The sequence below is a fragment of the Anarhichas minor genome, unplaced genomic scaffold (genome assembly GCF_050575085.1).
Source record: "Anarhichas minor isolate MPS153535 unplaced genomic scaffold, ASM5057508v1 ptg000001l, whole genome shotgun sequence".
Lineage (NCBI taxonomy): Eukaryota > Metazoa > Chordata > Actinopteri > Perciformes > Anarhichadidae > Anarhichas > Anarhichas minor.
In genome coordinates, this window is record NW_027466447.1 from 2,456,285 (window position 1) to 2,482,571 (window position 26,287).

Genomic DNA, 26,287 nt, shown 5'->3' on the forward strand with positions numbered 1-26,287 from the left:
GCTGCTACTGTAGGAGCCACTTTATCACCACAGACCTTACAGGAAGCTGTCCCCACAGATGTGGTTAAAGTAAAGGCTTATGGGTGAAATATAAAGCTCAAAGTACTTTTTAAAACATGTATTTTATAATATATTTGATGAAGTTAACAACAAATCATTAGTTAATTCAGCTAAAGTCATGTAGGATATTTTGTAGTCTAAAGGTAATGCATTATTTCACATGTCTGTCATTTTATAATAATAATAATACGAAATAACATAATTATTTTGAGGAAATGTCTTGGAAATGGTTGGCAGAAGGACTCCGGATCAGAAACACAATCAAGAGAAGAAGACAAAAAGTCTAAAATTCTGATCTCAGTTCGGAAACATCTAAATTACATGGCTTCCTGCCATCAATAAATGATCAACACAATTCAATTTTTAAACTTTTATTCACTTAAATTCTCAAGTGTTAAAGCAAGAACAAAAACATTTATAATGTCCTTTGGTGGGATTTTATTACACTTTATTAATACCGTATATGTAAACTGATATTCTTTGATGCCAGCACGTTGCCAATACAAAGGAAAATCAACTGCACAACTAAAAGTAATATCAACAAATAAAAAAAGTGAATGAAAGAAATGGAAATCAAAAGAAAACCATAAACAATTGCTTCTGCATTTGGATGTTTTAAATAAATACATTAAAGGTTGCCTTTTTTTCAATCACAGTTCGGCAAAGATACAAAAGGACTACATGACTCTTTTTTTTTGTTTGCTCTGTCGAGAAAAGAACTTGCAAATACACCGATGGTTTTCTATGCACTTCTCGTCTGCTCAGGTGAAAACTATCCTCGGACCGTAATCGCAGGGAGCGTGGAGGCTCTAAGATAGAAAAAGAATCAGACAGCTTTATTGGAGTATCTTTTTGCAGGAGAGGAGAGGCGGGGAGGGTAAGGGGCTTCTTACACATGTGCATCACTAACATCGGACAAAAGAATCTTTCAACCAACAAGGGTTTACAGAGTAACGTTCACGAAAGCACAGGTCTGTGGCAGCATGGCGAGGGGGTTTGGGACTGGAGGCAAGAGAGGGAGGGAGGATGAACAGGAGGGAGGATGAGATAGAGCTCAGGGTGAGAGGGGTGGGGAGACAGAAAGCTAGAGAGGGATCAACGTGGGCAAGGTTTTTTGTGTCACAAAGTGGCAGTCCGGACGGATTTCCTTCTATCCACAAAGCACTGACAGCAAAGAATGCTTCGTGTGTTTCCTCCTCTTTTTTGTCGAAAGCGGCACGGTCATATTTCAGGCGCCAGCCAGTCAGCCATTCAGCGCGGACGGCTTCTTTGAGATTTCTTCAGCGTCAGTCCAGCCAACATTAAGTCGCGGAAGCGTCCCGCAGGGGGGGATCGACGGCCACTACCGGCTCGCTCGAGAGCTGATTGGTCGCAGCTGTTGTTGCCGTGGCAATAAGAGGGGAAGTGAACGAGTCCGTCATCTTCAGTTATCCCTTCTCAAGCTGGAAGGAGCGCAAGTACCTGGTATGGCTTAGAAGGGGAGGGGGTCTCATTGTTCTTTGCACATTTTACTCTTAATAGGCAAACGCTCTTTTTTTTTTTTTTTATAATATCTGGCATTTTTAGAAGTATATGTTTTTTTTTTAATTTTTTTATATATATTCTTTGAAATTAAATGAAAAGTTTTTGCACTCATTTGTCTGGCACATTCCCTTTATCGTCAGCGCGAGTGTCCTTGAGTCTGGCGGCGGAGAAGCTCAGAACAGTACAGTCCAGAAAGCTCATGGTTGTTCTTGTTTAATGGTTGTTGATTATTTGAAAGGGTGGGGGGGGGGGGGGGGGGGGGAGGTTAAAGTGGAGGCGGCGGGGGAGTTTATCACTCCCACCAGGTCATGGGGCCTCTTTAGAGCAGTGCGGGCCAGCAGGAGGCCTCTCTCAGCAGCGCCGAGCCCAGCAGCAGCAGCAGCAGCAGCCTGTGGGGCGATGGAGGCGTCAGGGGGGCCTTGCCCGAGTCGGGGCCCCTGCAGCCACCCAACTCCGATTTGCAGCGGGGGTTCTCGCACAGCAGACCCGTGTAGTCTGAGGTACAGCTGCAGCGGACGTTGTTGACACACACCCCGCCATTTTGGCAGCGCAGGAGCTCGTTGTCACAAACCCGGGCTAATGCAAAGACAGGAGAGAGGAGTCAGGATCAAACAGTCAACACAGTTTGGGTGACCCTTTACTTGAAGTGTACTGTGCTGCAGCAAAAACGTATCAGAATCAAATCAATTTCAAATCATTAAATGATCTACTCCCCATCATTAAAATTAAAATGATCCCTGCAGGGAAATTAGGAATTCTCTCATGCTCCAATTCTAACAAATCAAAAACTCACAAAAGGTCTTCTTCAAGTAAAGCGTTACCGCATTTTATTCCAGATTTGATTTAGCTGAACTTCGACAGGAAGAGTTAAACATTTTGGAAAATAGGCTTATTCAATTTATTTCTGCCACTTTGATGAGGTCAATACAACTCTTATATCTGTACAGTCGATATGGAGCTAGAGACAGCAGCCAGTTAGCTTAGCTGAGTTCATATCTCTTTTCGTTAATCTGAAAAATCGGAAGTGTAAAAGCACCATTTTGTTTAATGAGTGTTTTTTTTGTGCCAGCTGGTTGCTTGGAAACATTCCCTTATGGGCACATACACCTCTGTAAAACGGCAAATTGACCATTTAAACACTAATCGGCTGCTGCTGCCTCCAGCTTCATATCAACAGCATAGTAGATGTAAGAGTGATTATATATTAATATTATGATCTTACTCTCAGCAAGACAGCCAATAAGCTGATTTCCCAAAATGTAGAACTATTGCTCCAACATTATACTATGCAATATACTGGATTTGCAAAAAAATAAAAAAAAATCCCTGCTATGAAATATATATTATTCTTCAAGGCAAACTACAGTGCATGCATCTTAATTACATCAGTCAATAGTTGACTATATCAGGTTAGTAATGTTAGTCTAACTCGTAAAAGCACACACGTTAAAGCCACCAGGTGTAGAATTATAAAATGTCTACCTTGGCGCCCCCTGTGGTAGTACCAAAACAGACATTGATTTTCACAAAGATTGTCTAATTTTTTATATAAAACTTGTGCCATCACAATCATTTCAAAGATGGCATAATTACATCAAGTATATAGACAAAGTGGATTCATAGGATTCTTTCATCACATCTAGTATTCTAGTTTAAGTTTAATATTTTAAAATTCCCTTCACGAATTTCATTATTTCCTTATAAAAACAAACTATACAATTTAACATCCTCCTAATAATATGACATGCAATCAAACATCATGGCACCTTTAAAAGTTACAGCAAAGAAGAATGATCCTCTTTTGTTTTGTAAACGTAATCATTCCGTCTGTTGCGTGAGTACATTCCCTTCTTGTTTACGTCTTTCATAACAAAGCTGATTAAAGCCTCGTCCCATCAGCGGTGTTGCTGCACAGAAGTCCTCAAAGCCTGACAGGCTTCCCCCCAAACAGCATTGTCTTTAGACAAACCGAACGTCAGGTGAAAATTGGTGTATATTTAGAGCTGGGACACCGAGGCCACTCTATTCCCAGTGGAGGCAAGCTGTCAGGCAAGCTGGAGGCAAACACAGCAGCGGCGCACAAACTAATAAACCAACAGAGACAAATAAACAGTGATAAACACAGGGGCCACTTCTGCCCATTTCAGTCCTTTATGGGAGTGGAAAACAATGTGGTGAGCAATCTATGAACTCTATGGGACATAAATATCACAATAACAAATATCAGGCATCTCTCCTGATACTCAGGATTGGACGCATGCTGTCTCCCAGGAATAGTCAAATGGGGCTTTGATGCGAGGCTTGTTAAGAGACATTGACTCTGTGAATCCTATTTGTGCCATGTCTGTTTTGCAGGAGAAAGGGGACCTGCTGTTTGGCTCAGTACGTTCTGCTCCAGGACACAGCTCACCCAATTACCATACACAACTAGATCCAAATAAGACATCTGAACTCTGCCGTTGTCTTTTTGTCCCTCTGACTGACATATCAATTTCATGACAAATTCAACCACTCAGCAGGAAATAAAGTAATGTGTCAATAAAACATCAATCACTGTTTCTTTTCTTCAGAGAGCCATTGTTCTCTTGGTTTTCTCAGCAGCTAAACTTGGTAATAAAACGTCTCCTTCAAGATGACAAGGAAGAACGTATTAATTAAAGAATCGTGTTTTTCCCCACCAGGCCTTGATATGATCAGTTCACTGCAGAGACTCCTTTAATTAGACAATGACTTTTCATCATGTCCGTCTTATCTCTCATTGCTTTCATGATAAAATGCTTGTATGTTGTGTATTTCTAAAGATATTAATAGTGGTTTGTGTTATTTATGTGCTCTAAATGTATCATAAAAACACTGGAAATGATGTGCAATACAACATTGTATATTCAGATCTTTTCAAAGTAAAAAACCAGCCCAAGGTCTACCAACAGGCCAGAGCATGAGGGGCCTGGAGGATAAGCTCAAGCTATGCTAATTTGATAAGACAAGCAAAATGAAGGCAGCTTTAAAAAAAGTGCAGCCTTCTCCTGCACTACAGATGTGACAAAAGAGCTTCGTGACAATTGCACAATATTTGATTTTCACCCTACTCAGGCTACGCATTTCATACTTGGAAGACATTACAACCCTGAGTTGTTGATTAAGTCTACAGAAGCTTAAAGAGTAGCTTTCAGTAATGATACAGAAGTAAGTGTGTTAATGGTGATTATGTTATGGTCATCTCCAAATCAAGTTGGTTGAAGGGTATTTGTTTGAGCTGCAAACTACTTTCAGCAGAAATCTTAACTACCGGTAGCTAAATCCATCTATCGCTAACTTCAGCAGGTATTACTCCTGTGTCAAACAATTACATAATGTCAGTGAGTATGAATTCAGCTGAGTTGGTTTCGGAATAAATGTTGGCTAACAATATCTGTGTGACTGGTAATCTTCAGCAGCAGGGATACTCTCCTCAGGTTGCAGGTTTTAGCCTAAATTTATAACTGGTTGACTGTCCAGAAACGACAGCAACATGAGGTGTTTCATGTATTTCTGTGAGACCAGGTTGGAAAATGTTATTTACTTCTGACTTTCAGCAGTAAGTAGAGAAGCAGCCTTTGCTAGCTCAGTGTGATTTATGTTTAAATATCAATATTGAGAGTGAATCTTCATTTTACGGTTAACCACTACTTTAAATATTAACTATGCATGGTGCTCAACACGGCGTTCAGTTGACTTCAAAGTAAACCTCAGGTAATGGCCGACCCCTGCAGGCAAAGTGCTTCATTTGCTGCCAATGAAGCAACGCTAAAGTCCAAAATTATTGTTTTTTAAACGTGCAGTAGCAAGTTTGTCAACGATGTAAACTACAATGAGATTAAAGGTTCTCTAACAATGTGACGGAGAGAGCAAAACCTGAGGGCACACAAAGTACCAGCATGGGGCATTATGTTTGTATACACTAAAGATGGGTATTCTAAGGATGAGTGTGGAATTATGCTGAAAGCCTGAAAACTCATTTGGTGGAGGATGAATTCTTCTTAGAGCTCTGCACCTTTATCTCTCTTCAATCCCTCACATTAACCATTTTCTCGGCATGTAAACAGAGCCAGCGCAGGCAGTAAATGACAAGATTTGTAGCGTTTGCTTTTGATATGAGTGATAATATTTAGAGAGGGGCTCGATGAACGAGGTGTGCCTGTCTGGGACTGTGATGTGTTTGATGAGAGATTTGAGTTTTAATTGCATTCTTCAGTCTGCATGGAGATCGAGTCTTGTCCATGCACATAAATACTGCAGCAGCGGGGAAGCAAGGGGAGGTCAAGACTGAAAAGTTTTCAAACTATTTCTGCCGTGGAATAACTCAAGCATTAGAAGCTCCTTGGGCAGGCATTATTAAACTTTATTTAAACTTTTTTGTAGAAAACCTTTTGTGAAGCCAATGTGAGATCAAGTTCACTATAAAAAAGCTGTGTTTTCCACTTTGGACCCAGTTTTTGTTAAGTTCTTTTTTTAAATTTCCGTGGAAAACTGGCTTTTTAAGTTATTGCCAGAGCAGTAAGGGATTAATTTCATCTACTAAAACATCTACAACAAGACATGGAGAAATCCATAGCCGAGGCAAAAATACTCATTCCTCCACCGTGGCCTCAGAGGACCAAAATGCAATGCAGTCAGGGCTTTCATCTTTGCAGATTGTCAGTAAAGTAGAGTGTAAAACCCGGTGTATTCTTCACCAGGGCCGAATATAATGGTGTGTTCACACCAAATGCAAAGGAACTTTTTGCCCTTTGTATCTTACGCTAGTTTGACCGCAAGTCTGTGGAAGTCCCAGATATGTTGTAAAACCAAACGAGTTTGGATCGATCAGTGCTAGGCTATGCTAACATTGTAGCATTGAAAAGGTCGCTTTTTGGTTGTTGCTTTTTTTGGTTTGGTGTGAAGACACCATAACACCACACCATTGTTCTTCTTTTTCTCTTTTTGATATTGCTATTATAATCACACACGTATAGCACAGGAAACTCCTTCTTTCCATGAAAGGCATTCTGGGAAATATAGTTTGTGTCGACTGAAATAAAATAATAGGTTTAATTAAGGGCAGTGGGCACGCTACAGAATAAATTCTAATTTAATCACAAAAGAACACATCTTTCATGTAAATAAAAGGCCCTCAAGTTAGATTTCTACATTTTGCACATGATCAAGTGTTGCAGTATTTCTTAAACCTCTTTAGTCTCATTGTAGGAAGAGTGAAAGTTTGAGGCTTAGCAGTTTTGAGAACATACAAATACTTCACACAAGCATGTTTGCTTGATTTTCTAATCACTGCTTCATAGCTAATCTGACAAATAAATCTACGGATCTATTCTGTGCTCGGTGTCTTCCCATCTGTTTGACATGTTTTCTGTTCACTCATTTTTACCTTCCTTGTTTCTTGTAAAAATTACTCCTGTTGTACAGCTCAGTATTGTCAGTATTGAGTAGTGAGTTTGGATATGGATTTATAACATGTTGGCATGTGAACCATACAAACGTATGCCTTCCCCTCTACCTTTTGTGTAGAAACAGATGTATTCACACTATATCATTTATAAGGGTCAGGAACTGCTGAACTATGCACATGACTTTAAAGCACTTGTATTTACATGTTGCAGACTAACAAAGGCTAAATAATAATAGTAATAATAAGAGTATTGGTGTTATTTTTAATATATTAGTGTCAAGCTGCATACACTGCATCTTATAGTGCATTGTGGTCTATTGTAGCTGCCGCCATACAGCAGAAAGCTTTGGTCTCTTTGATGATGGATTTCTTCTTTATTGTTGAACACAATAGTGAATAGTAGTTCCTAAAAAGCCTTTGCTGTTATTTTGAGGGACTAACATTACAACCTGTCATTTACAAATTTCATCATAGAGCCATAGCTCAACAATTGTTCAATACAACGATTAATTATATTGATTATATATAATTGTGATATTGTATTTTTAACACTGATAAATAATCTAGCTAAATTATAGAAGGCCTTATTTTTTTCATTATTCATAAAGATAAAAAAACTATTGCCAGTTGAAATCCTACTGAAAAGATATTACCATTTGTTTGTGCCATTGGCCAAGTGGTTCCTCATCTTTATTTTCTTCCTGCTATATTTTCTTCAATACCTCTTTCTGTTTGTTTGAATAATTCATCACAAAACAGATGAAGGCGTCATTTATCTCTGCTCAAAGTTTGTGCTGTGCATTTATTGTGCTGTGCCTCTCATTCACATTCCTCTGATTGGATCAGAAAGTATTTCAAGCTCGGCGATTGGATGAATACTTCATAGGAGGCAGACCAACTGCTGACATTCGTCATGATAATATTACACTGGCTAAATCCTTAAATCCACAGGAAGAAATAGAGGCCGCCACTAGAAATGAATCCCTCAAAATCCTGTCACCCTACAATGTTGAGGCACCTTATTTAGGACGCCATTGTTAGACAGGACAGAGATTAATGTTGAGCTACAGGAGGAGGGCAAATAGATGTCACCACCGTGTGGAAAAGGTCTATAAATCTGATGTAACTTAATCACAGTTACAAACAGTGACACAGAGATGGGTAATGGTTGGTCAAATGCTAATTGGCAGCAATTACTAACTCGTCTGACAATAAGTTATGTGAGTTACAAGACAAGTAATTGCTCCAAACAGGCCAAATCCTTTGTGCCCAAACTGTAGGTTAATTTGTCAAAACATATGCAGCATAAACAGCGTTTGCAATGGTGATTTTGTATCTTAAAGATCTTTTTTCATCTGTCAGAGTTAAAATCATTCCTCATGAGGTGAGTACTTTATTATGGCTACCTCCTGTAGGTTTGTCACCAAAAAATAAAAAATAAACAAATGAAAAATTGGTGACATTTGAAAACAAATGACTACATGGGGCATGCATTGCAAAATGACCGGGGGGCATATAGACAATAATGAATCTCCTTTGAAAAATGTTAGCGTTGGATGACATTGTCCTGTTGTGAGCTGGCGAGGGGGTGATGGCTACTCAAACAGATCACAGGCAGCCTGTCAAGCAGTCAACATTGACTCAGCTGTTGTTTTGTTGGTGTGCGACATGGCTGGATAACTGAGTTACGGAGCAGCATGCACCCTGCCATGCCATTGCCTTTTCTCTAGTTGAGCCACACAGGGCACCTGCTGATATTACACTGTTAACTCGGCCGCAGCGAGTGTGAAATGCAGGTTCAGTTGGTGAATCAAATGGCTTAGTTTATTGAGTTAGATCGTGTTATGGGTTAGGTCTGTATTTGTCAAGGCAGCTGGGCAGTCCTGCACATGTGCAGCACATTCTTCCAGGCAAAGCTCAGGAATCAGAGAGAGAAGAAATCAGAGAGAGGTAGCAGAGAGAGACAGAGCTGAGGGAGAGAATAGTCGTGAGCTGCGTGGGGAGGTTTGTGGTTCTACTTACATTTGCAGCCATCGTCCCACAAATAGCCGGGTAGACACTGCTGACACTTAGGCCCTGTAGTGCCCTCCTTACATATACAAAATCCTGTGCCATTACAGCGATCACTGACTGAGCCAAAGGGATTACAATTACACTCTGGAAAAACAAGACACACACATACACACACAGGCTGGAAACAGGGTGGTGCTTTGACTTTACCGGCACACGTCTAGGATTTTCACAGCGTGGACCTCGTTCCTCGAGCTCAATTATAAGCTCAACTATTGCAACAAGAAGCTTACTCATCTTTAACTGCTAAAAAGAGAGATTTAAAAATAGATTTAAAGACATAGAGAAAAAATGCTACCATTTCAACTGTAATGGAGACAGAATGAGAAAAGAATGACTGACCCTAGATGCATGAACACTTTGTATTCATTACAGAATATTTGTGAATATTATAGAAATATTTTTGCAGTTATATGGCTATACAACGTGCAATGAGCAAATATGCAAAGCATTATCAGTAGCTTTGATTTAAGATGAACAAAGAGAGCTAATCGGCACATGCTTTTCCAAAATCGTATTCATTCATACAGGTATGGACAGAAAAAGATGAAAGGAGGAGAGAGGAAATGTGATGAGCAGGTATCAGATGGAAAATGGCAAGAAAGAGTGATTGATTATAGAAGAATGAGAGTACAGCACATTGAAATGGGCATTGTTGTAATATGTTCTTTAATTCTCTCTAATTTTCAAATGGATGTACATATTGCCTAGAAATTTGGCATAATCCTCAAATGCCTATTTGTCAATAACAGAAGAAAACGGCCATTAGCCACAATTAGATTTGGAATAAATAACCTCTGTGAAATAACAACCTGTCAAGTCTCTGGTGTCCTACGCTCAACTGACCTTCCAGCTTTCCACAGCGACTGGAGCACTCTGCAGTCAAAGTGACACCTATTTTGACAGTCCCTGACCATCACATTGCACCTTCTGTGGCTGTGTTGGCTGCACCCGAGTGACATCCGGGGGTCAGGCAAGAGGAGAGAGGTGACGGCAAGTGACAAACGGGAGGGTCAGTGTGAGAGAGGCAGGGTGACGGCGAGTTTGGCACAAGGTAACGCCTCGGTGACTCTTAATGCCTTGTGACGGGTTTCAGCTGCTACTCTTGAGGCCATTTCATGTATATGACATATGCACTTGTGTGGCACCTCTGACTGGCGGTGTGACTTCCCTGCGACATTTCTCTCAGAACTCTTGTTGCTTGTCAGACTCTCCCCTCAGGACTCACAAATGCACCTGGCACTGAGCACTGATAACTCACAGTCCACATGCTTGCTAAAGAATCCAATAGGGAACCAACTGATTGCCTTAGGAACTAGGTGAAATGCAATTTTCACATACTTTTTCACTTAAGAAAAACAGATGATGCAGTGTATGAATGCCTGCATAAAGGTCATGGACAAAATAACAGAAACACCGGATGAAAATGGCCTTTTAACTTTTACATCACAAAGGTGATCTGTCTTCATAGCTGAGTCATATTGATGAGGTGACAAGCCAAATAGTAAAATTACATGTACCTTGATCACAAATGATGTAGTTACTAAGGATGACATTTTGAGAAATATTAGCATAATGATGGGAAACAGAAGGATACAGCTAGCCTGGCACCGTCTGAAAGGCTTTTACAATTCAGTTTTTGTACAGATTAATCAAAGGACATATGATCTGTTAATTAATTAACATGTATATTTTGTTACCTTTGGACAGACCCAGGCTAGCTGTTTCCCCTTCTTTCCAGTCCGTGCAATGCTAAGCTAAACTGCTGCTTGCTCTAGCTTCATTTTTAATGTAAAGACATGAGACTATTTTCGGTGTTTCCATTAGTTTGTGCACATGCTTTAATTCTTTTTAATCAATGCTTGGGTCCAAACCAATTGTAACGTACTTTATTATTAAGTAAAAGCTAGCAGCTAGAAACCAATTGTAACGCACTACATTAATGTGAACTAGGAGCTATAAACCAATTGCAACACACTACATTAATGTGAGCTAGCAGCTATGAACCAATTGTAACACACAACATTAATGTGAGCTAGCAGCTATGAACCAATTGTAACACACTACATTAATGTGAGCTAGCAGCTATGAACCAATTGTAACACACTACATTAATGTGAGCTAGCAGCTATGAACCAATTGTAACACACTACATTAATGTGAGCTAGCAGCTATGAACCAATTGTAACACACTGCATCAATAAATACAAGCTAGCAGCTAGCTAACTGTGATACTGTATCAGTCTAGAGTGAAAACCATGCCTGAAAGGAATGACTGAAAACCACCAAGCATTCTGATTATATTTTATATTTTAGTATTTGACTAAAGCTGATGGACGAGTGTCCTCCATATAAAACTCCACCATTTTGCAAAAGCAGAAGAAGCAAACAGGAAGATGTGGAGACCACCAAAATACATGGGACAAGAGGATGTAAGGGTGATGAAGCGGTGGGGGATGAAAGATGACACTTTCTCTGGTAACGAGTCAAAGACAGGAGGTGAGGCAAGGAAAGTGTTTGTGTGACAGCAGGGTGGCGGTGAAAGGGGCCAGGTGGGGGACTAACCTATGCAAACATTTTCATCGTCCAGTTCTGCCGAGGTATTGCGGTAGTAGCCCAGCTTGCATAGCTGGCAGTGCTGGCCCCTAGTGTTGTGCTTACAGCTCACGCAAATGACGGTGTTTAGCAGCTCGATGTAGCTGCATCGGTTGGAGTGGCCGAAGCATTCACAGTCTTGCAAAGACAGCGTGAAGGGGAGAGAGGGGAGAAAGAGAGGCAAAGAAAGAGAGAGACGCGGTAGGGAGTGTTGTCATTGTTGCTTTTGCTGCGAGTGCTACGGCGGTGGGGTTAGCAATAATTTGAGTGAGGCACCATGGCATGCAAGGTTAAGAATGGAGACTGCGTTGTGAGGGAGAAGATGTTAGGAAAGGGATGAGAGTGAGGGTCACTCATGATTAGTCTGACATGGGCACAGCCGGAATTAGAAGACATCACATAAAAAAGCACGGCGTTAGTAGGACTCGAAAAGGTCACATCACTTCAAGCACACCACAACACGAGGCAAGGAAGGCTCCGCAATGATGAAACAGAGACACGGTCACATTGGGAACACCGCACAGTGTAAGGCAGGTCAAACCATGAATGAAATGGAACTTCTAACTCAGGGAATTGTGTTGGGAAATTTTGAAATAGTTGTCTAATTGATCTCTTGAATGTCCCAGATGATATAGTTTGAGCTAAGCGGATGAGACTTTCAGTGGCGCTTCATATCACAACCCTCTAATGAAATGCATGATGAATTCATAAATTGACAAACCCTTACAGTAAATCACCCAACAAATATTTCAAAATTTGCTGGATGGTTGTGTAACTCATCAACCTCACAATATGGAAAGTTAACATATGCTGAGGTCGACCGGTAGAGAGTGTGCCACCGCCTGCTATGCAGTGTTATGTTATGCTAAATTAGATACATGGAGCTGTAGCTGGACTGTAAAACCTCATGTTGCAGTCTGTGATACTCACTGACAGCACTGGCCTAAAGGGGTGCAGGATGGGAGGGGTGCAGCCCCAGCTCAGCTCCATCCGAGTGAGGATCAGTCTGCCACGCTGAGTGACCACTGACACCACGTGTCACAGCGCAGACAGATGTGACCCTTAAGCCGCACTGGCAGTCGCTTGGACAGAAAGCACGCGGATCCAGAGTAGAGAGGTGGCGGATGGGGCTTTCGTCCAAGGGATTGTGGTTATTAAGGATCTGTATTGAGGTCAGGTCTCTCTGTCCGGCCGCTAACAACCCGACAAGACTTGGAAATGAAGGAGCAGCAAGACTACTCCTCTCTACCTTTCACCTGAAGCAGAGAGTCCGGTTCGAGTGTGAGCTAAGATCTCCTACATTAGATATGCCTCAGTCTCGCAAACATACTCTTAGAAGACAAATAATCTCTCTTTTCCAGAAATAGGCTAAGGTCATAAATCATGCACGCACGGGGAATACAAATTCCTGAGTCTCCGAAACATGTTTCCCAAAAATAGTTGTAGTCCCAAGCACCTGCTTTATTTGCTGAAAAATATATGATTCCAAGGGACTTTTATAGTGTTTAGAAACGATTCCATAGATGAATGAATCCTCAATGTGCAATGTACAGTGAAAACCATCAGTCCAGTTCAGAGCTAGAGATATGGACACACAGTGCTCTGGCATTGGGTTAGTGCTGTAAGGGTTAGGGGGCTTACAGTTAGTCAGAAACATCAGTTTATCTGGGGGGCAATGTATGAATTCCAGCTCCTACCTCGCTTGCTGTTTGCAACGTGGACAGAAGGGGCAGTGGACAATGCAACCTGAGGAGCTACTAGACAAATTAAAAGAAGAAACAAACAAAACAAAACAAAAACATGATATTGCAATTAAACATAAAACATGTAATGTCAGAGAATTAAGAATACTGAGCATCATGCTTCATAATAAATGTAACTGTAAACAAAAAGAAGAAGAAGAAATAAATATATGAATGATGGCATTGGGAAATAAGGAGTGACATTGCCAAGTGTAGTTGGCTGCATGTAGCAGCATCTGTTACAAATGTCTTGGATGCCGAACAATTCAAATATTATGGTCCTTCTTTTATGCTTCATTTCATTAACAAGTGCTTTGTATAATTCAAAAGCCTCTGTGTATGCTTCCCCAGACAGAAACTATCCCCTGACAAACTACTCTCCACCTCTGTGGAGGCCAGCCAAGAATTTTCACCCTATAAATTTGTGCACAGGAGCGTGGGCAGGGAAACTGGCTAGTGAACACATCCATCCCTCGATTCCTTTACGGTCATAAAACAAACAGTGGGAAAAAGAAATAATAGGCCCAGCCTCTCCCATTGTACTGGGTGACATAAGCCCCTGACACATACAATGTGTGCGCTTGGCTGCAGTCATGGAAACGCAGAGCTGAGTGGTTGTGTGCTAGTTGTTTGCGAGGTGGCTGCACATCACATTTGCACGATGGATTAAGCTGAGATGAGCCTCACATCAATCTGCATAAAAACCAGAGTGGAACCTCTCCTGCTTTGCTTCCTGATACGCTGAGATGGGACCGAGAATATATATAAATGTACAGGGCACACATTGAGAGGATAACGTACGGCACTGCAGCATGTTGCAACATGAGTGCCCCGTGAATGCACAAGCCTCCACTGAAAGAGCCAAAACCCTTTATCATGAGCAAGACAAGCAGGCGGAGGAGGTTTTTTCTTTTGGTTTGTCAGGAAAATAACCAAGATTGGAAACGGGGGAAGATACTACCCACAAATACTCATAGCTACCAAAGAGTCTTTTCTTTTCTTTTTTTTGCTTCTATGCAAACACCCCGAGATAAATGAATCTGTGAAAAAACATAGTTGTTCCATTTTCTTGGAAGCCTACCTTCTTTTCGGTTAGCGACACCTAGGGATGACACATTCGGCCGAACTGCATGCAATTGAGAGAAACCAGGAGTTATTCATGTGCACTTGTGTGATGCACTTTACAGATATTCTAGAGGGGGGGACTACGTGGTGGTGTACACACACAACTGGACACACGGACATGTCCAGCATGACTCAGATCAGTAAATTAGGAAACAGCAAATACAATGGGGCAGGGCTGACATGGACGAGCAAAGAGAATGCATCCAAAGACCCGCTAAGGACATTGGTGAGACGTTGTATGTCATTTGTGTGACTTCCATGGGCTTGCTGTGTATGTGTATGTTCATGGCAATGGCAATGATGAGTGAAAAAACGGAAGAAAGAAAATGGTAAAAACCCTCTTAAACTTGGTATTTAAGTCATGATTTATGCAAGCGAGTCTAAACTATGTATAGCAAATTAAGAAGTTAGGGGTCATTTTGTTTAATTCATCGCATTGACTATGCAATCAATATCTAATTACAGTGTATTTCTGGTGGACGAATAACAATGAATAAATAATGGCAGGTGTTGGGACTTGGAATGACAGACTGCTGTGGGTAGCATAACCTCATAATCACATACAAGTCCGTATTTCCGTGTCAGGGAAATACTTTGCGGTTGGAAATGGAGAGGACTCAAGCAAAGGGAGGAATACAGATAAGTTTCCTCTTCATGCCCCTTCATCTCCTAATTTGATCTTTCTGTCCTTTTGGTATTGACTCCATGAATCATGCATTCTCGGGTAATTAACAACCAGCGGTGTCTTGGCAAGAATCCTATTAACCTAACTGTGTGTAAATCCAATACAAGACTCCTATCCAGGCCGAATCATGTTAGAAATACCTTTTTCACATCTAATTAAATAATACATTAGCTTTGAGCTTGGCATGTCCACACTGTGACTATCACTTTTAAGCCCCCCTTACATTACCAGTCATTGATTTTAAAAGTGCATGAACAATAGACGACCATGGAGTTTGCCTGGTCTCATCGTTTTCTTTCATTTCCTTATTTCCCTACAAAATGTTTCAAAATGGATTACCCGGTTAAAGTTACTTGAGTCACTCGATGAGAGGCTCCATGAAAATGAGAAGGGCACACCACATCGCCACTCAAACTCAGGTCTTACATCTTGTAAATGGTCAAAATTCAAATTCAGATTGACCCTTGTTGTTTTTATCTGAATTGAAATCCTCAGTTAAGTTTTTAGCGGGGAAGCTGTTTGCTTGAAAACAAAACTGACTTGCGAGGACATGAGCAATAAGTCTATGACAAAAACACAAGTATGCATAATCTGAGAAAACACACATGAGCACACCGCACTGTCCCGATCTATAACGTCTAATTGGTAAAGTCGGTTCATTTGAAATGATTCTGTGTTGGATGTAACACACATCTGGGTGCCATTAATTATTTTGTTATAGAGAATATTTAGGTAAGGCGAGCTAAATGAGTGGTGACGGATTTTAATCAATGCCATACTCATAATGAAATGCAATCTTGCGTTGCCAGAATTGTTTTTTAAAATATTAATTTCACTTTAATGGTCCGCATTAGGCAATTCTGCCTGGCTTAATCAACTTGAAATAGAATTGAGGAAAGTCAATAAGGAATTCAATTACCTTCAAACAACAACATGAAAAGTGCTGCGCTTTCTTTCTTTGTCCACAACAGCTTTGCTTCTAGTCCATTTAACAACCTCAAGGACCACCTAACCTTTCCCACTCTATTCTGACTTCATTTATAAGAGAGACCGACGATTGGTTTGTGTTTGCATTGAAAACAGCCTCCTCTTCAGTTTTTTTTTGTGTCATGCCGGTTCTTTGTGAGGCTGCTGTGACAAGACAGCCATTCGTGAGAAGAACTCTAAATCCCTGTGGGCCAATCTGGATAGGAAGTGAAGACTTTGTTTTGTCAGTGTCTGCCCCCCCCCCCCCCCCCCCCCCGCTCACACACTCAACCAGACACTTATCAGCAAGCACACTCTCTCCCCGTGAAGGATTTGAGGACAGCCTTTGGACATGGTCTGGCCTGGCATTTGGATGGGACGGAGAGGACTGATGTGAATATGTATGCATGTGTACACGGCAAGTATGCGGAGCATGCACACGCACACTGAGCTCTCGTCAGGCCATGCATGGAGTGGAGGCACGGTTTGTAAAAGTGAGAGGAGGTGGTGAGGGAGGTAAGCAGCGGGGAGATTGGGAGAAGGGAGGGGGCTGGTTTTGGTCTTCTTGGCCACATGTCCATTTCTGACTCATGTCATAGCATCAGACTCTACAACCAGTGTTCACTTCCCTTCTAAAGCCTGATTAAAAACCACCTGGGAATAATCTGTTTTCCGCCTGCGTTTCACACAGCACGTTTTGGGAAACTTGCCCAGCTATCGTCTTAGCCCTTAAATGATGAAAACAAGTGTATCATGTGTCATCCAAGTGTCCCTTGGTGTGTAACACTTGAGCAACTTAAGCATGAACTAGATATCGAGTACAAGTAAGCTACTACATTTAATATTAAGAATCTGAAAACAAGCACTCATAACAAAGCTTTAAAAACGTGTTCAACATTTTGAGGATGTTGAATTGACCATTCAATTGTCTATATATATATATATATATATATATATATATATATATATGTTTTTGTATAAATCTACTGACAATTTCATGAAAGCCAGTATGAACATCTTACTGAAAAGGTCAACTGTCTAGCTTTGGATGAAGATAATAGACTTCATATCTCATTCCAGTGTATGCTAAAGTGTTAGCATGGAGCATCAGAGCCAACGCTATTGTCATTGTGCTGTCTTTATCATCATTTAACAGTTAGGTTGATCATTGGGGTTAATGTATCAGAAAGGTGCATGTCTCTTTAACCCTCGGCCAGTCTATGTGGCTCTGGGATCAGACATGGAGGGTGCCATTTGCTAATCAATCTGTTACCACGGGAACAGAGGATCCCCGCTACGATCAGGGCAATGAGTAAAAAGATAAAGAGAATTGAGCCGGGCTTTGAATGCACTTTGACTTGTTCAATACAATCCCATGGTTCCTGCATCACACAGCCTTCCAGGCAGCGGTAACTTGAGACATGGCACCTCTCTTCTTCCTCCCTCTCCTAAGGGGCTACTGGTTGACGAAGATAATACCAGCCGAGGCGCTTGCGGCTCATATTAAAATGACCTCCTGTGACATTATACTGCCAGAGAGGTCTTGGCACTTTAATAAAGTCTAGATGCCATTTATTTATAATGCATGGGAGAGAAGGGAAAAAAAACAAATGACATTCTGCATGCAGATCCAGGCAAGTGTTATCTGGTTGAGTCTGGATAAAGTAAATGAATATGCCCATATCATGGCAATACAGCCCCCAGCTATTGCTTCTCTGTCTCCCCAAAAAACAGTTGACAATTGAGTGATCCTTTTGTAGGAAGATTGGAATCAGAAATGAACACTTGGCACCAAGTTCAGGGATGTATGGTGAAGGGTGGCACATTAGGCAAAGCAAAGCATCAAGCATTCATATAGTTCCTTTGTATTTTGTACTTACTAACTGGACCAATGTTGTTAGCAATACCTGCAAGAGAGAAAGAGAAAAAAACAAACCTTAAATTAAGGCATAACATTGGCTTTAAGGCAACAACTGCAACATTTCTCCTTGAGACTAGCAGTGTATTGTTAGTCCTGCTATCCTCCCTCACAGTAGATTGGTTTCCCATCCCGATGCTCGTGATATATCTTGATGAGCTGAACACACTTGAAATGACACATAGTGTGAGACAGTGGCATCTGAAACAATGCTAGTCTTCCCCATGATTTGAAAGTGTTGTCTGCTGTACGTTTAGCTTCACGGTTCTTTGGTTTCCTCCATTATTTCTGCTTTGATGTCCCTGATGTTGCCAGAAAAGGTCATTGCTGCCCTCTCCCACAGCACAGTGGTGCACACCTAAATCCAATTTCAGCAACCACTACGGGCTCACAGAGTAATATTTTAGTTATTCTGAAGAGGTGCTTAATTTGATATTCCGAGCGTTAATATAGCAGCAAACAACTATTTGCTATGTAAATATATAGTGGAGTAATGACTACCCGAGCAGAGATTGAAGTCGCCCTCCCTCTGTGTGTGTTGTTATCCAAGCTTCTATGTTCTTTCTTGCTGGTTTGTGATTTTGAGTGTTCTCCACATGCTATCTCACGGCCGCCGCTCTGCGCTGCTCTCATACGGCGGTTACAGCCGATAACGGCGTCCTGACTGCGTCCACCCTACGCTTCACTGTTAGCTCTGTTGTTTGCACAGTAAGCACTGTTAGCTGCAAGCTGCGGGCTCAGCCTTTCTAATGTTCAGAGCCTTGAGAGACAATCATGATGTTCCTCTAACTTGTATATAGCACCTTTACAAAGTTGCATACTTCTTGAAGACACTTCTCAGCACATAAGTCTTTAAAATATGTGTTGCCAACGACACACGACAGAATTCCCATGCACACAGACACACAATTACACACACACCATTATAACATCAAATGACATCATAGATGGCAAACTAATGCCATGACATGTCTTATCCTGCTGCCTGCCTGTCCATCTCTCCATCAAGCAATCCCTTGTGCCAGACAGCCACTGAGCGGATAATACAGTCTGTCTCATCCCCATGGTGACCAGATCTTTCCCACACCAGGACGTTGGCTGGCTGTAGATCTAAAGGAGATTGAAACGTTCATTGGCCTCTTGCGTCGACCATCTGATCTAACCACTGACGTCTTGGTTTGGGAATTAATTAGGACTGTGGAGGCTTCCGACACCACGAAGCGCAGGTGGCTTTAGAAAGCTCTTTGCCATTTTTCACTGTTTGCATCTGTGTGCTTCAAAGTGAACGTGGACACACTGGCAGCGTGTTTTTGGTCGGAATTCATTTTCAGAGGAATTTGCTTTCAGGACATCGAGGCCAGCTCCACTATTTCTAATCATCTGTTTGAACGGAGGCCCTCCTTCGCTCTACCCCCTGCCCTCAATAAGGCAGCCTGCCCACAAAAACAAACAACCCCCTCGCCATGGGAAGGGGAAGCATGCTGGGCAATAAGAGAAATGCGCCCACGTAAACTAGAGAGGAAGAAATTAAATGAAAAGGGGCGCTTTCTTCCTCTCCTGCTCCCGTCTCTCCCGTCAGCTGCTTACTACCACAACTTGGGCTGAGGAGGAATCTGTGCAGGATTTTTGGTGGGGCCTTTAATCTGATAGATCCGTCACGAAATATCTCCAAGTACTGAGGGGAAACATGAACATTTCCTGAGTGTGTGTTTGTGTACATGGACTTTGATCAGATTCCTGCCATTCAATCACTCTTCCTCTGATCTCTGCCTGCAAGCTGTATTCAGGAGCCAAACCTGTGACCTGTCTGAGAGCTGTGAAGTGCTATGCGGACATATGGAGGAGAAGCGTAATTGATGTCAAGCCTCAAGGGGGTGGGCAGATGCTAACCAGCAGACGGGGACAAGGGCAAGGACAATAAGAATCACAATCACCTTACCCACAAAGTACAGTTTGATTTGGCAGCAATGGCTCTGAGTGTCACTATACATATTGATACAACAGAAAAGTGAAAACTTCACTATGGAAACTAAATATCATTCCACGTCAATTACAAACATGATATATTGTTTGACTATTAAGGGTTTATGAAGGATTAATGCAATGCATGCTGTCTGGATCTGAATCGTTGATATTGGTCATTTGAACTATTTCTTTCAGGGTGGAAAAAAACATGAACCACCTCAAAACTTCTGTCTAAAAGGAGATAACTATAAATAGTACTAATGATGCTAATACTACTAATTAAGAAGTAACAGGTAAAGAATAATCAAGTTACATTTTTAATTCAAATTAATTTAGATAATGTGCCTCATAAATTCTTCAATGAAATGTGTGTCTATGTAATATGTTATGTCAGAGACTGTTTGCTAAATAGCAACCATTAGTTTCTCAAAGCAGTATGCATGGAGCTATTAAGAGACATACTCTTGAGTGTACACTTGACAGAAAAGATTGTGTCTTTCTTTTACGGTACATTTAGCTTTAACCTCTTTTAGAACGTTGTGTATGTTATTGCCATCAGGTTCATATTTAACATCCCTTTCACAGGGTCGTCATTGTTACCAAAATAAGGGGCGAGTAGTTAATCGGCCCCGTTATTATTCTGAACTGCAATGTGCTGTGCACAAACGGAAAGATTGAGAGGTGTGGCAAACAGTAACTCAGAGGAGCATGGATTATGTACATGTATATACAGTATTATATATGTTATTTTAACGGTAAAATATGCAACCAATGTAGGCTACTGCAAACTCTATGTATGCATGCTGCTGAGCCACACATGCATTATACAAGGTTCCTCCAGTTTCTCACGAAGTCAAAAGTGTAAGAATGCAAGTGTTTGAGCTGTTTAAATGAACTGTAAAAAAAAGGGGGGGAGGGGGGGAGGGGAACAGTAACGCAGTGCTCAAAAGGCCCTAGTTAAGTAGCTGACGGTGCAATAATACACAGGTGCTATCTACATCTAGTCTGGCAGATTAGCAGGGGACCAGATATATAAATATAAAACCAGAGAGAGAGAGAGATGTGACTTCTATTAGAGTGCATCACCAAACAGTAGTTTACCGTTTGAGCAGAGAAAATAGCTCATAACAGCGTTCAGATGGAGAGAATACACTGTGGTGCATAGAACCAGCTGTAATACATCAGCATGACCCTTTGTCAATTGGTCTAGTTCAGGGCCAAACAACCTTTTCTTCTAGGTCATGAGTTGGAACACCAGTACCCTGTCAGTGCAATTATTCGCCGCTTTATGAACAACCTGTGGGGTTCGAGCAGATGTCCAGGATCCCATGTCGGGTCATTAGATTCATTTTCAATCACAGTCATTTCCAATCCCCTTCACCTGCCTGGCCCCGCCATTGTGGGGCATGGCTGGAATCTAATTTTGTCCTATCGCACAGGAAGAGCATTAGGAGCTGCTTATGTTGACGGTGTGCGCCATTGATTTTTATGAGTTGTGCAGGAATCATGGTTGCGAGCCACTGGGTGGTGAACATGATCTCTTAGGGGTGTGCGATTCACTGAACATAATCCGTGTGCAATTGGGTTCAGCACATGCAACATAACACACACACACACACACACAAATATGGGCATTAAAGTACAGTAGAGAGCCTGAATCATGTTGGGCATCAACTGATTTACAATAAGTCTCACATCACAGAGCTGTGTGGTTACAAGTCCCAGTGCTTGATGTTCATCCCTCACTGGTTCAGCTCCAGTTCTGTTGTCATCCATCCAAGACAATCACTGTAACCTTGCAAATGGATTATCACAAACCAATGATTAAATGTTCTCCCGTGGGTCTATGAGCCTTAAATCTTTGGCATACATCCTATTTCCTCACTGAGCAAGCTTATCTGTCATTTTATTCTACTGTCAAGAGCACATGCGTGTGTGTGTGTGTGTGTGGACAGCATTACATTGTTTCTGTCAGTATCCATTCTGCTTTGACCTCCAATGTGTCTCACCTGTTTGCCTGGGCGCTACCTGGTCTACTCTGCTTATCTGCTGAATTTCCACCGCAGGCAAAGTTGGTAATTACTTTCCTTGGCTGCCATCATTTTAAAGCAATCCATCATCATCTGGAGCTCTTTGGCTATATAGAGCCCAGTGATGGTGGCAGGCATTGCTAACTGGTTAGCAGCGGAAAGGCTGCCAAAACACAAGCACTCGGCATGCAACTTGATTGAATTCCTCAGGAGCAAAATTACGGCATGCCTCGCCGGAATACCCAGCTCGCTCGCTCCCTCTCAATGTGTAGATCTGAATTGAAGGTGGCAAGTCTTAAAGTGCCCAGGAGCCAAGTTGGAAGAAGAACAGTTTAAGATTTAAGGGAAGGAATGAGATGTACGTCGGTGGTGGTAGCTATGGGGGAAGAAGAAAAAAGAAAAATCTGGAGATGGAAGAAACAAATATTTGAAAGAAAGATTACCGTCACAGCTGCACAGAGCCGAGATGTGGAAAAGACAGAGTAAACAAGCTCGGTCTCTGGGGTGGTTGAGGGTGTTGTGGGGAGAGAGAGAGAGAGAGAGAGAGAGAGAGAGAGAGAGAGAGAGAGAGAGAGAGAGAAAAAACGCCAGCATGAAACAAAACCAAGAGATGGAGCAGGAACAGGCGGAGGCAGGAGAAGAAGAAGTAAAAGAAAAAGAAGAAGAACAAGGTTTTGGGGAAGAAGGGCAGAACGAGCAAACGAATGGGGGGCTGCAAGAGGAGGAAAAAAACAGGAAAAAAAAGCGGGTAAAATGGAATTTCAAATAGCTGTGGAGAAAGGAATAAAAGCATAAATGAGTGGGTGTTGTGTGTGCGAAAGAGGGACAAGATGGAAGTAAAGCTATGTGCGTGCAGCAAATGTGTTTATGTGCATAGATGCATAAACACATGGCACTAAATGAATACACAGTCGAGCTGTGAGCCTGATGAAAAAAAAACTACTTACACAGAGCAAGCTGTCTCACAAGGCTCCCTGTATTTAGAATTAGGAGCAACAACACTAAAATCATATCATATTTTAAATAACGCCTTCTTTTATCAAGCAATGGTAAGGTAAAAGAAAAACATCAAACATTTTGTTGAGATTGTAAATGGAATACATGTATTGGTAAATAGGTAATGTGATTACATGTGTGCATTCGTTAGGAATGTGCTACCCAGGGCTCATTAAACCGTTTTAATATCTATAGTGAATATATTAACAACTCATTTTTGAAGGCAGTTTGCTATGCTTGTGCAGCCCACACAATTTCAAGTCAAACATCACATCACAGAGACCCTCAGAGACCCATATACAGTAACGCTTGTTTGTCTTCACTCACTAAACAATGAGATTTATTCTACACTGGCATCATCAGTTCCTGTGGGATTTGGTCTTATCATTGAACTGTGTATAGAAACCTACTTCCTATGCACGAGAGTTAAGCCCTAACTTGTTTCTATATGTCTGCGCAAATGAGTGTGAGTGTCACATTTCCATGATCAGCACCTTCCAGTTGGACCAGAGGATTAATAATAAGTCTTTAGCATCTGGTAGCTCTGAAATGAATACACTAATTAGAGAACAACGGCAGAAAAAGTCAATATTATTTTGAATGTAATTTAAAATAATATTTTGCTGTTATTTTGTGACTGTGCTCTCCAGATATGATGCGGATTCTTTTAATTTTCATCCGTGAGTAAGAACTGCGGTTTTTTCAGTCAGACGGTGGCAGGCCAATGTGGATCTTCTCTCCAGGCAGGGGATGAATCATTCCAGTGAAATCCACTGCATGTCCAGCCTTTGACTGCTTTGATCAAAGGAGATCCGTAAACGGCGAGGCTGGCTTCAGCTAAATCTGAACAAAGTGGCTCCTAATCCTGTCCTGACAAGGACTCATTTTATCAAGCTGCAGACGGAACAAATGAAAAGCTTTCTGAACTAATTCATTTTTGATTTAGATTTTACGGAATACACTTATTTGCAAAATAAACAAATAGATAAATAAATACAGCTTCTTTTTCAAGACTATGTGATTTCAAACAAAATCACATGTTTGATTAAATTACCATTTCAAGTGTCTAAATACTGGCACAGAAAAACATTAGAAAAGGGAGATGACTGCAGGTGTTTGGTGGGATCATTTAGTATTGTTGACTTATTTCAGCCATCATCCGAGTCTACTCTTGAACATTTCCCAGGCTATCACCATGCAGCAAGGTCGCCCTCCTCTTATATAACTTATATATAACCGCTTATGTCACAATGTGCAGACGAGTCACAACCTTCAACAGCTTCCCTCTGTCCTTCCTCATAATCCCTGCTTGTGATTCGCTGGTGCCAATTTTTTTTCATTTGCAAATGAATAAAAAACGTTACCCTAGTTGAGGTCAGAATGCAACTTTAATTGGATGAATTATTAAATTGGTAATCTGTAGAGGGATTTGAACATTTTCGATGAATAATGTATACTTTTCTGTGCATTCGGCAAATTAAAGTTCTCATTAGAAATCAGCAAGTCACGTAAAACTGCTCGAGCAGTTTTGAATTATGGAGCCCCCTATTTCTGGATTAGCCTGCTGATGATTTCAGAGGCGACCAAACTCTTTTCCTTTGAAGGAATTTGTTCGCAGTTTGGAAAATACATTTATTCGTTTTGTTGCCGAGTGTTGAGATGAGAAGTTTGATACCGTTCTTGTGTGAGCAAGCTAAATATTAAGTATAACATTAAATATAACAGCCAGGAGACAATTGTCTTAGTTTAGCCAAGAGAGTGAAGCAGTGACTTGCTTGTCTGGTAAGCCTGATAACCTTAGTAAAGACAAGACTCTTGGTCATCTTCCTTTAGATAACACAACTTGTCCTTATAACACAGGCAAGAAATGACGTGTACATTTGTGAGCTTTAGACAGATTTAGCACAGTGTGGTGGTGCCATGTTAATGCTATAGGCAAGAGAACATAAAGGTGCTCTTTTATATTTTATACGTATTCCAAATGCAGCATTACAGTCTTCTGCTTTATTACCTCCAAGGACCTCTCTTTAAAGTACCATGTGTTTGTTAATTTGCAGGATATCTAATAACTACATGAGATGTTTCAATACCATTAGTTAGACTATGAGCTGAAGAAGAACTGATTGGGTATTTTAGTGGATAGAACCAACATGTGACCTTTTCTTAATGGAGCAATGCAAGGTAGGTCAGGCAGTCAATTCAAGCTGCACTGCTACAAAAATGCTACCTGACAAGCCTCATAGCATATACCAACAACACCCTCCCACTTTGGCGGTCTATCTAAGCCGCAAAATCTCCCATCTCTCCCTCTGTCTTGTTAATGCTGCTGCTGCTGAGCCTGCTTCAGTATTGATGCTACCTGCTCTTACAGCCCAACCATCACCACAGCATGCGTTATTATGAATCCAAATGCTTTTTCTTGGCAAGACCCGCCCCTGCATCGCATTCAAGTGACAGGATTGGCCAGGCGTCGATGCTTGCTGAGGTATCGTGACTCTAACTCCTCGAGGTCAATGCCTAACCTCAACCGACCCTCTCTGCCTACATATCTCATGTAATCCTGCAGGGGGAGAGTAAGTTGCAGTCTAGGAACACGCATGCAACATCATTGCTTTCCAGTATCTGTTCTGTTCAGTGGCCATTAATGCACACGTTCTGTATGTGAGTCTGTGTGTGTGTGTGTGTGTGTGTGTATGCACTTGTTGGAGTTGAAGCTACTTGAAACCTTAATTTAAAGTAGACTTGCTGCTGATCTTATGGACATTCTGCACTAAAACTAAGCTAATCTCTTCTTTCAACATACTACACACACATACAGGTTGCAAACAAGTCTACAATTCAAAATCCAGATTAAAGGGCATTTAAAGATTTTTCCCTTCAATATGATATTCAGGATACATTTTTACTATTTGAAATCAACTTTTCAAAGGCCACCCGTTACTGCCCCCCCCCCCCCTCCTCTACCGCCGGCTTCTATCTTCCTCGTGTCCTCAGCCCTACAGTGAAATGAACTGTCATGGTTAATTCTCAAACTGATCCCTCTCCCTCTGTCTCCACAGAGGGGGAAAGCGAGGACTGAGAGACGGGTGGGGGGCGAGAGACATAGATGGAGAGAGGGAAAACGAGAGAGACAGAGCCACCCCAGAAGGCTGAGTTAGCTGTGACAGAGAGTGATGCCCACCTCCC

The 26,287-nt window shown here is 41.5% G+C and overlaps 1 protein-coding gene across 1 annotated transcript in view; it reads right to left on the minus strand.

Annotated features, from left to right (window-relative positions):
• Positions 1-1,903: 1,903 nt before the first annotated feature.
• The window catches only part of ntng1a (netrin g1a), an 85,741-nt gene continuing 61,357 nt past the window's right edge, over positions 1,904-26,287 (minus strand). The window contains exons 4-7 of the mRNA XM_076095189.1: positions 18,073-18,099; positions 11,645-11,812; positions 9,032-9,166; positions 1,904-2,160 (exon numbers count right to left, since the gene is read on the minus strand). Of these exons, the coding sequence (XP_075951304.1) occupies positions 1,904-2,160; positions 9,032-9,166; positions 11,645-11,812; positions 18,073-18,099 (587 nt within the window). The remainder of the gene's footprint in view (positions 2,161-9,031; positions 9,167-11,644; positions 11,813-18,072; positions 18,100-26,287) is intronic.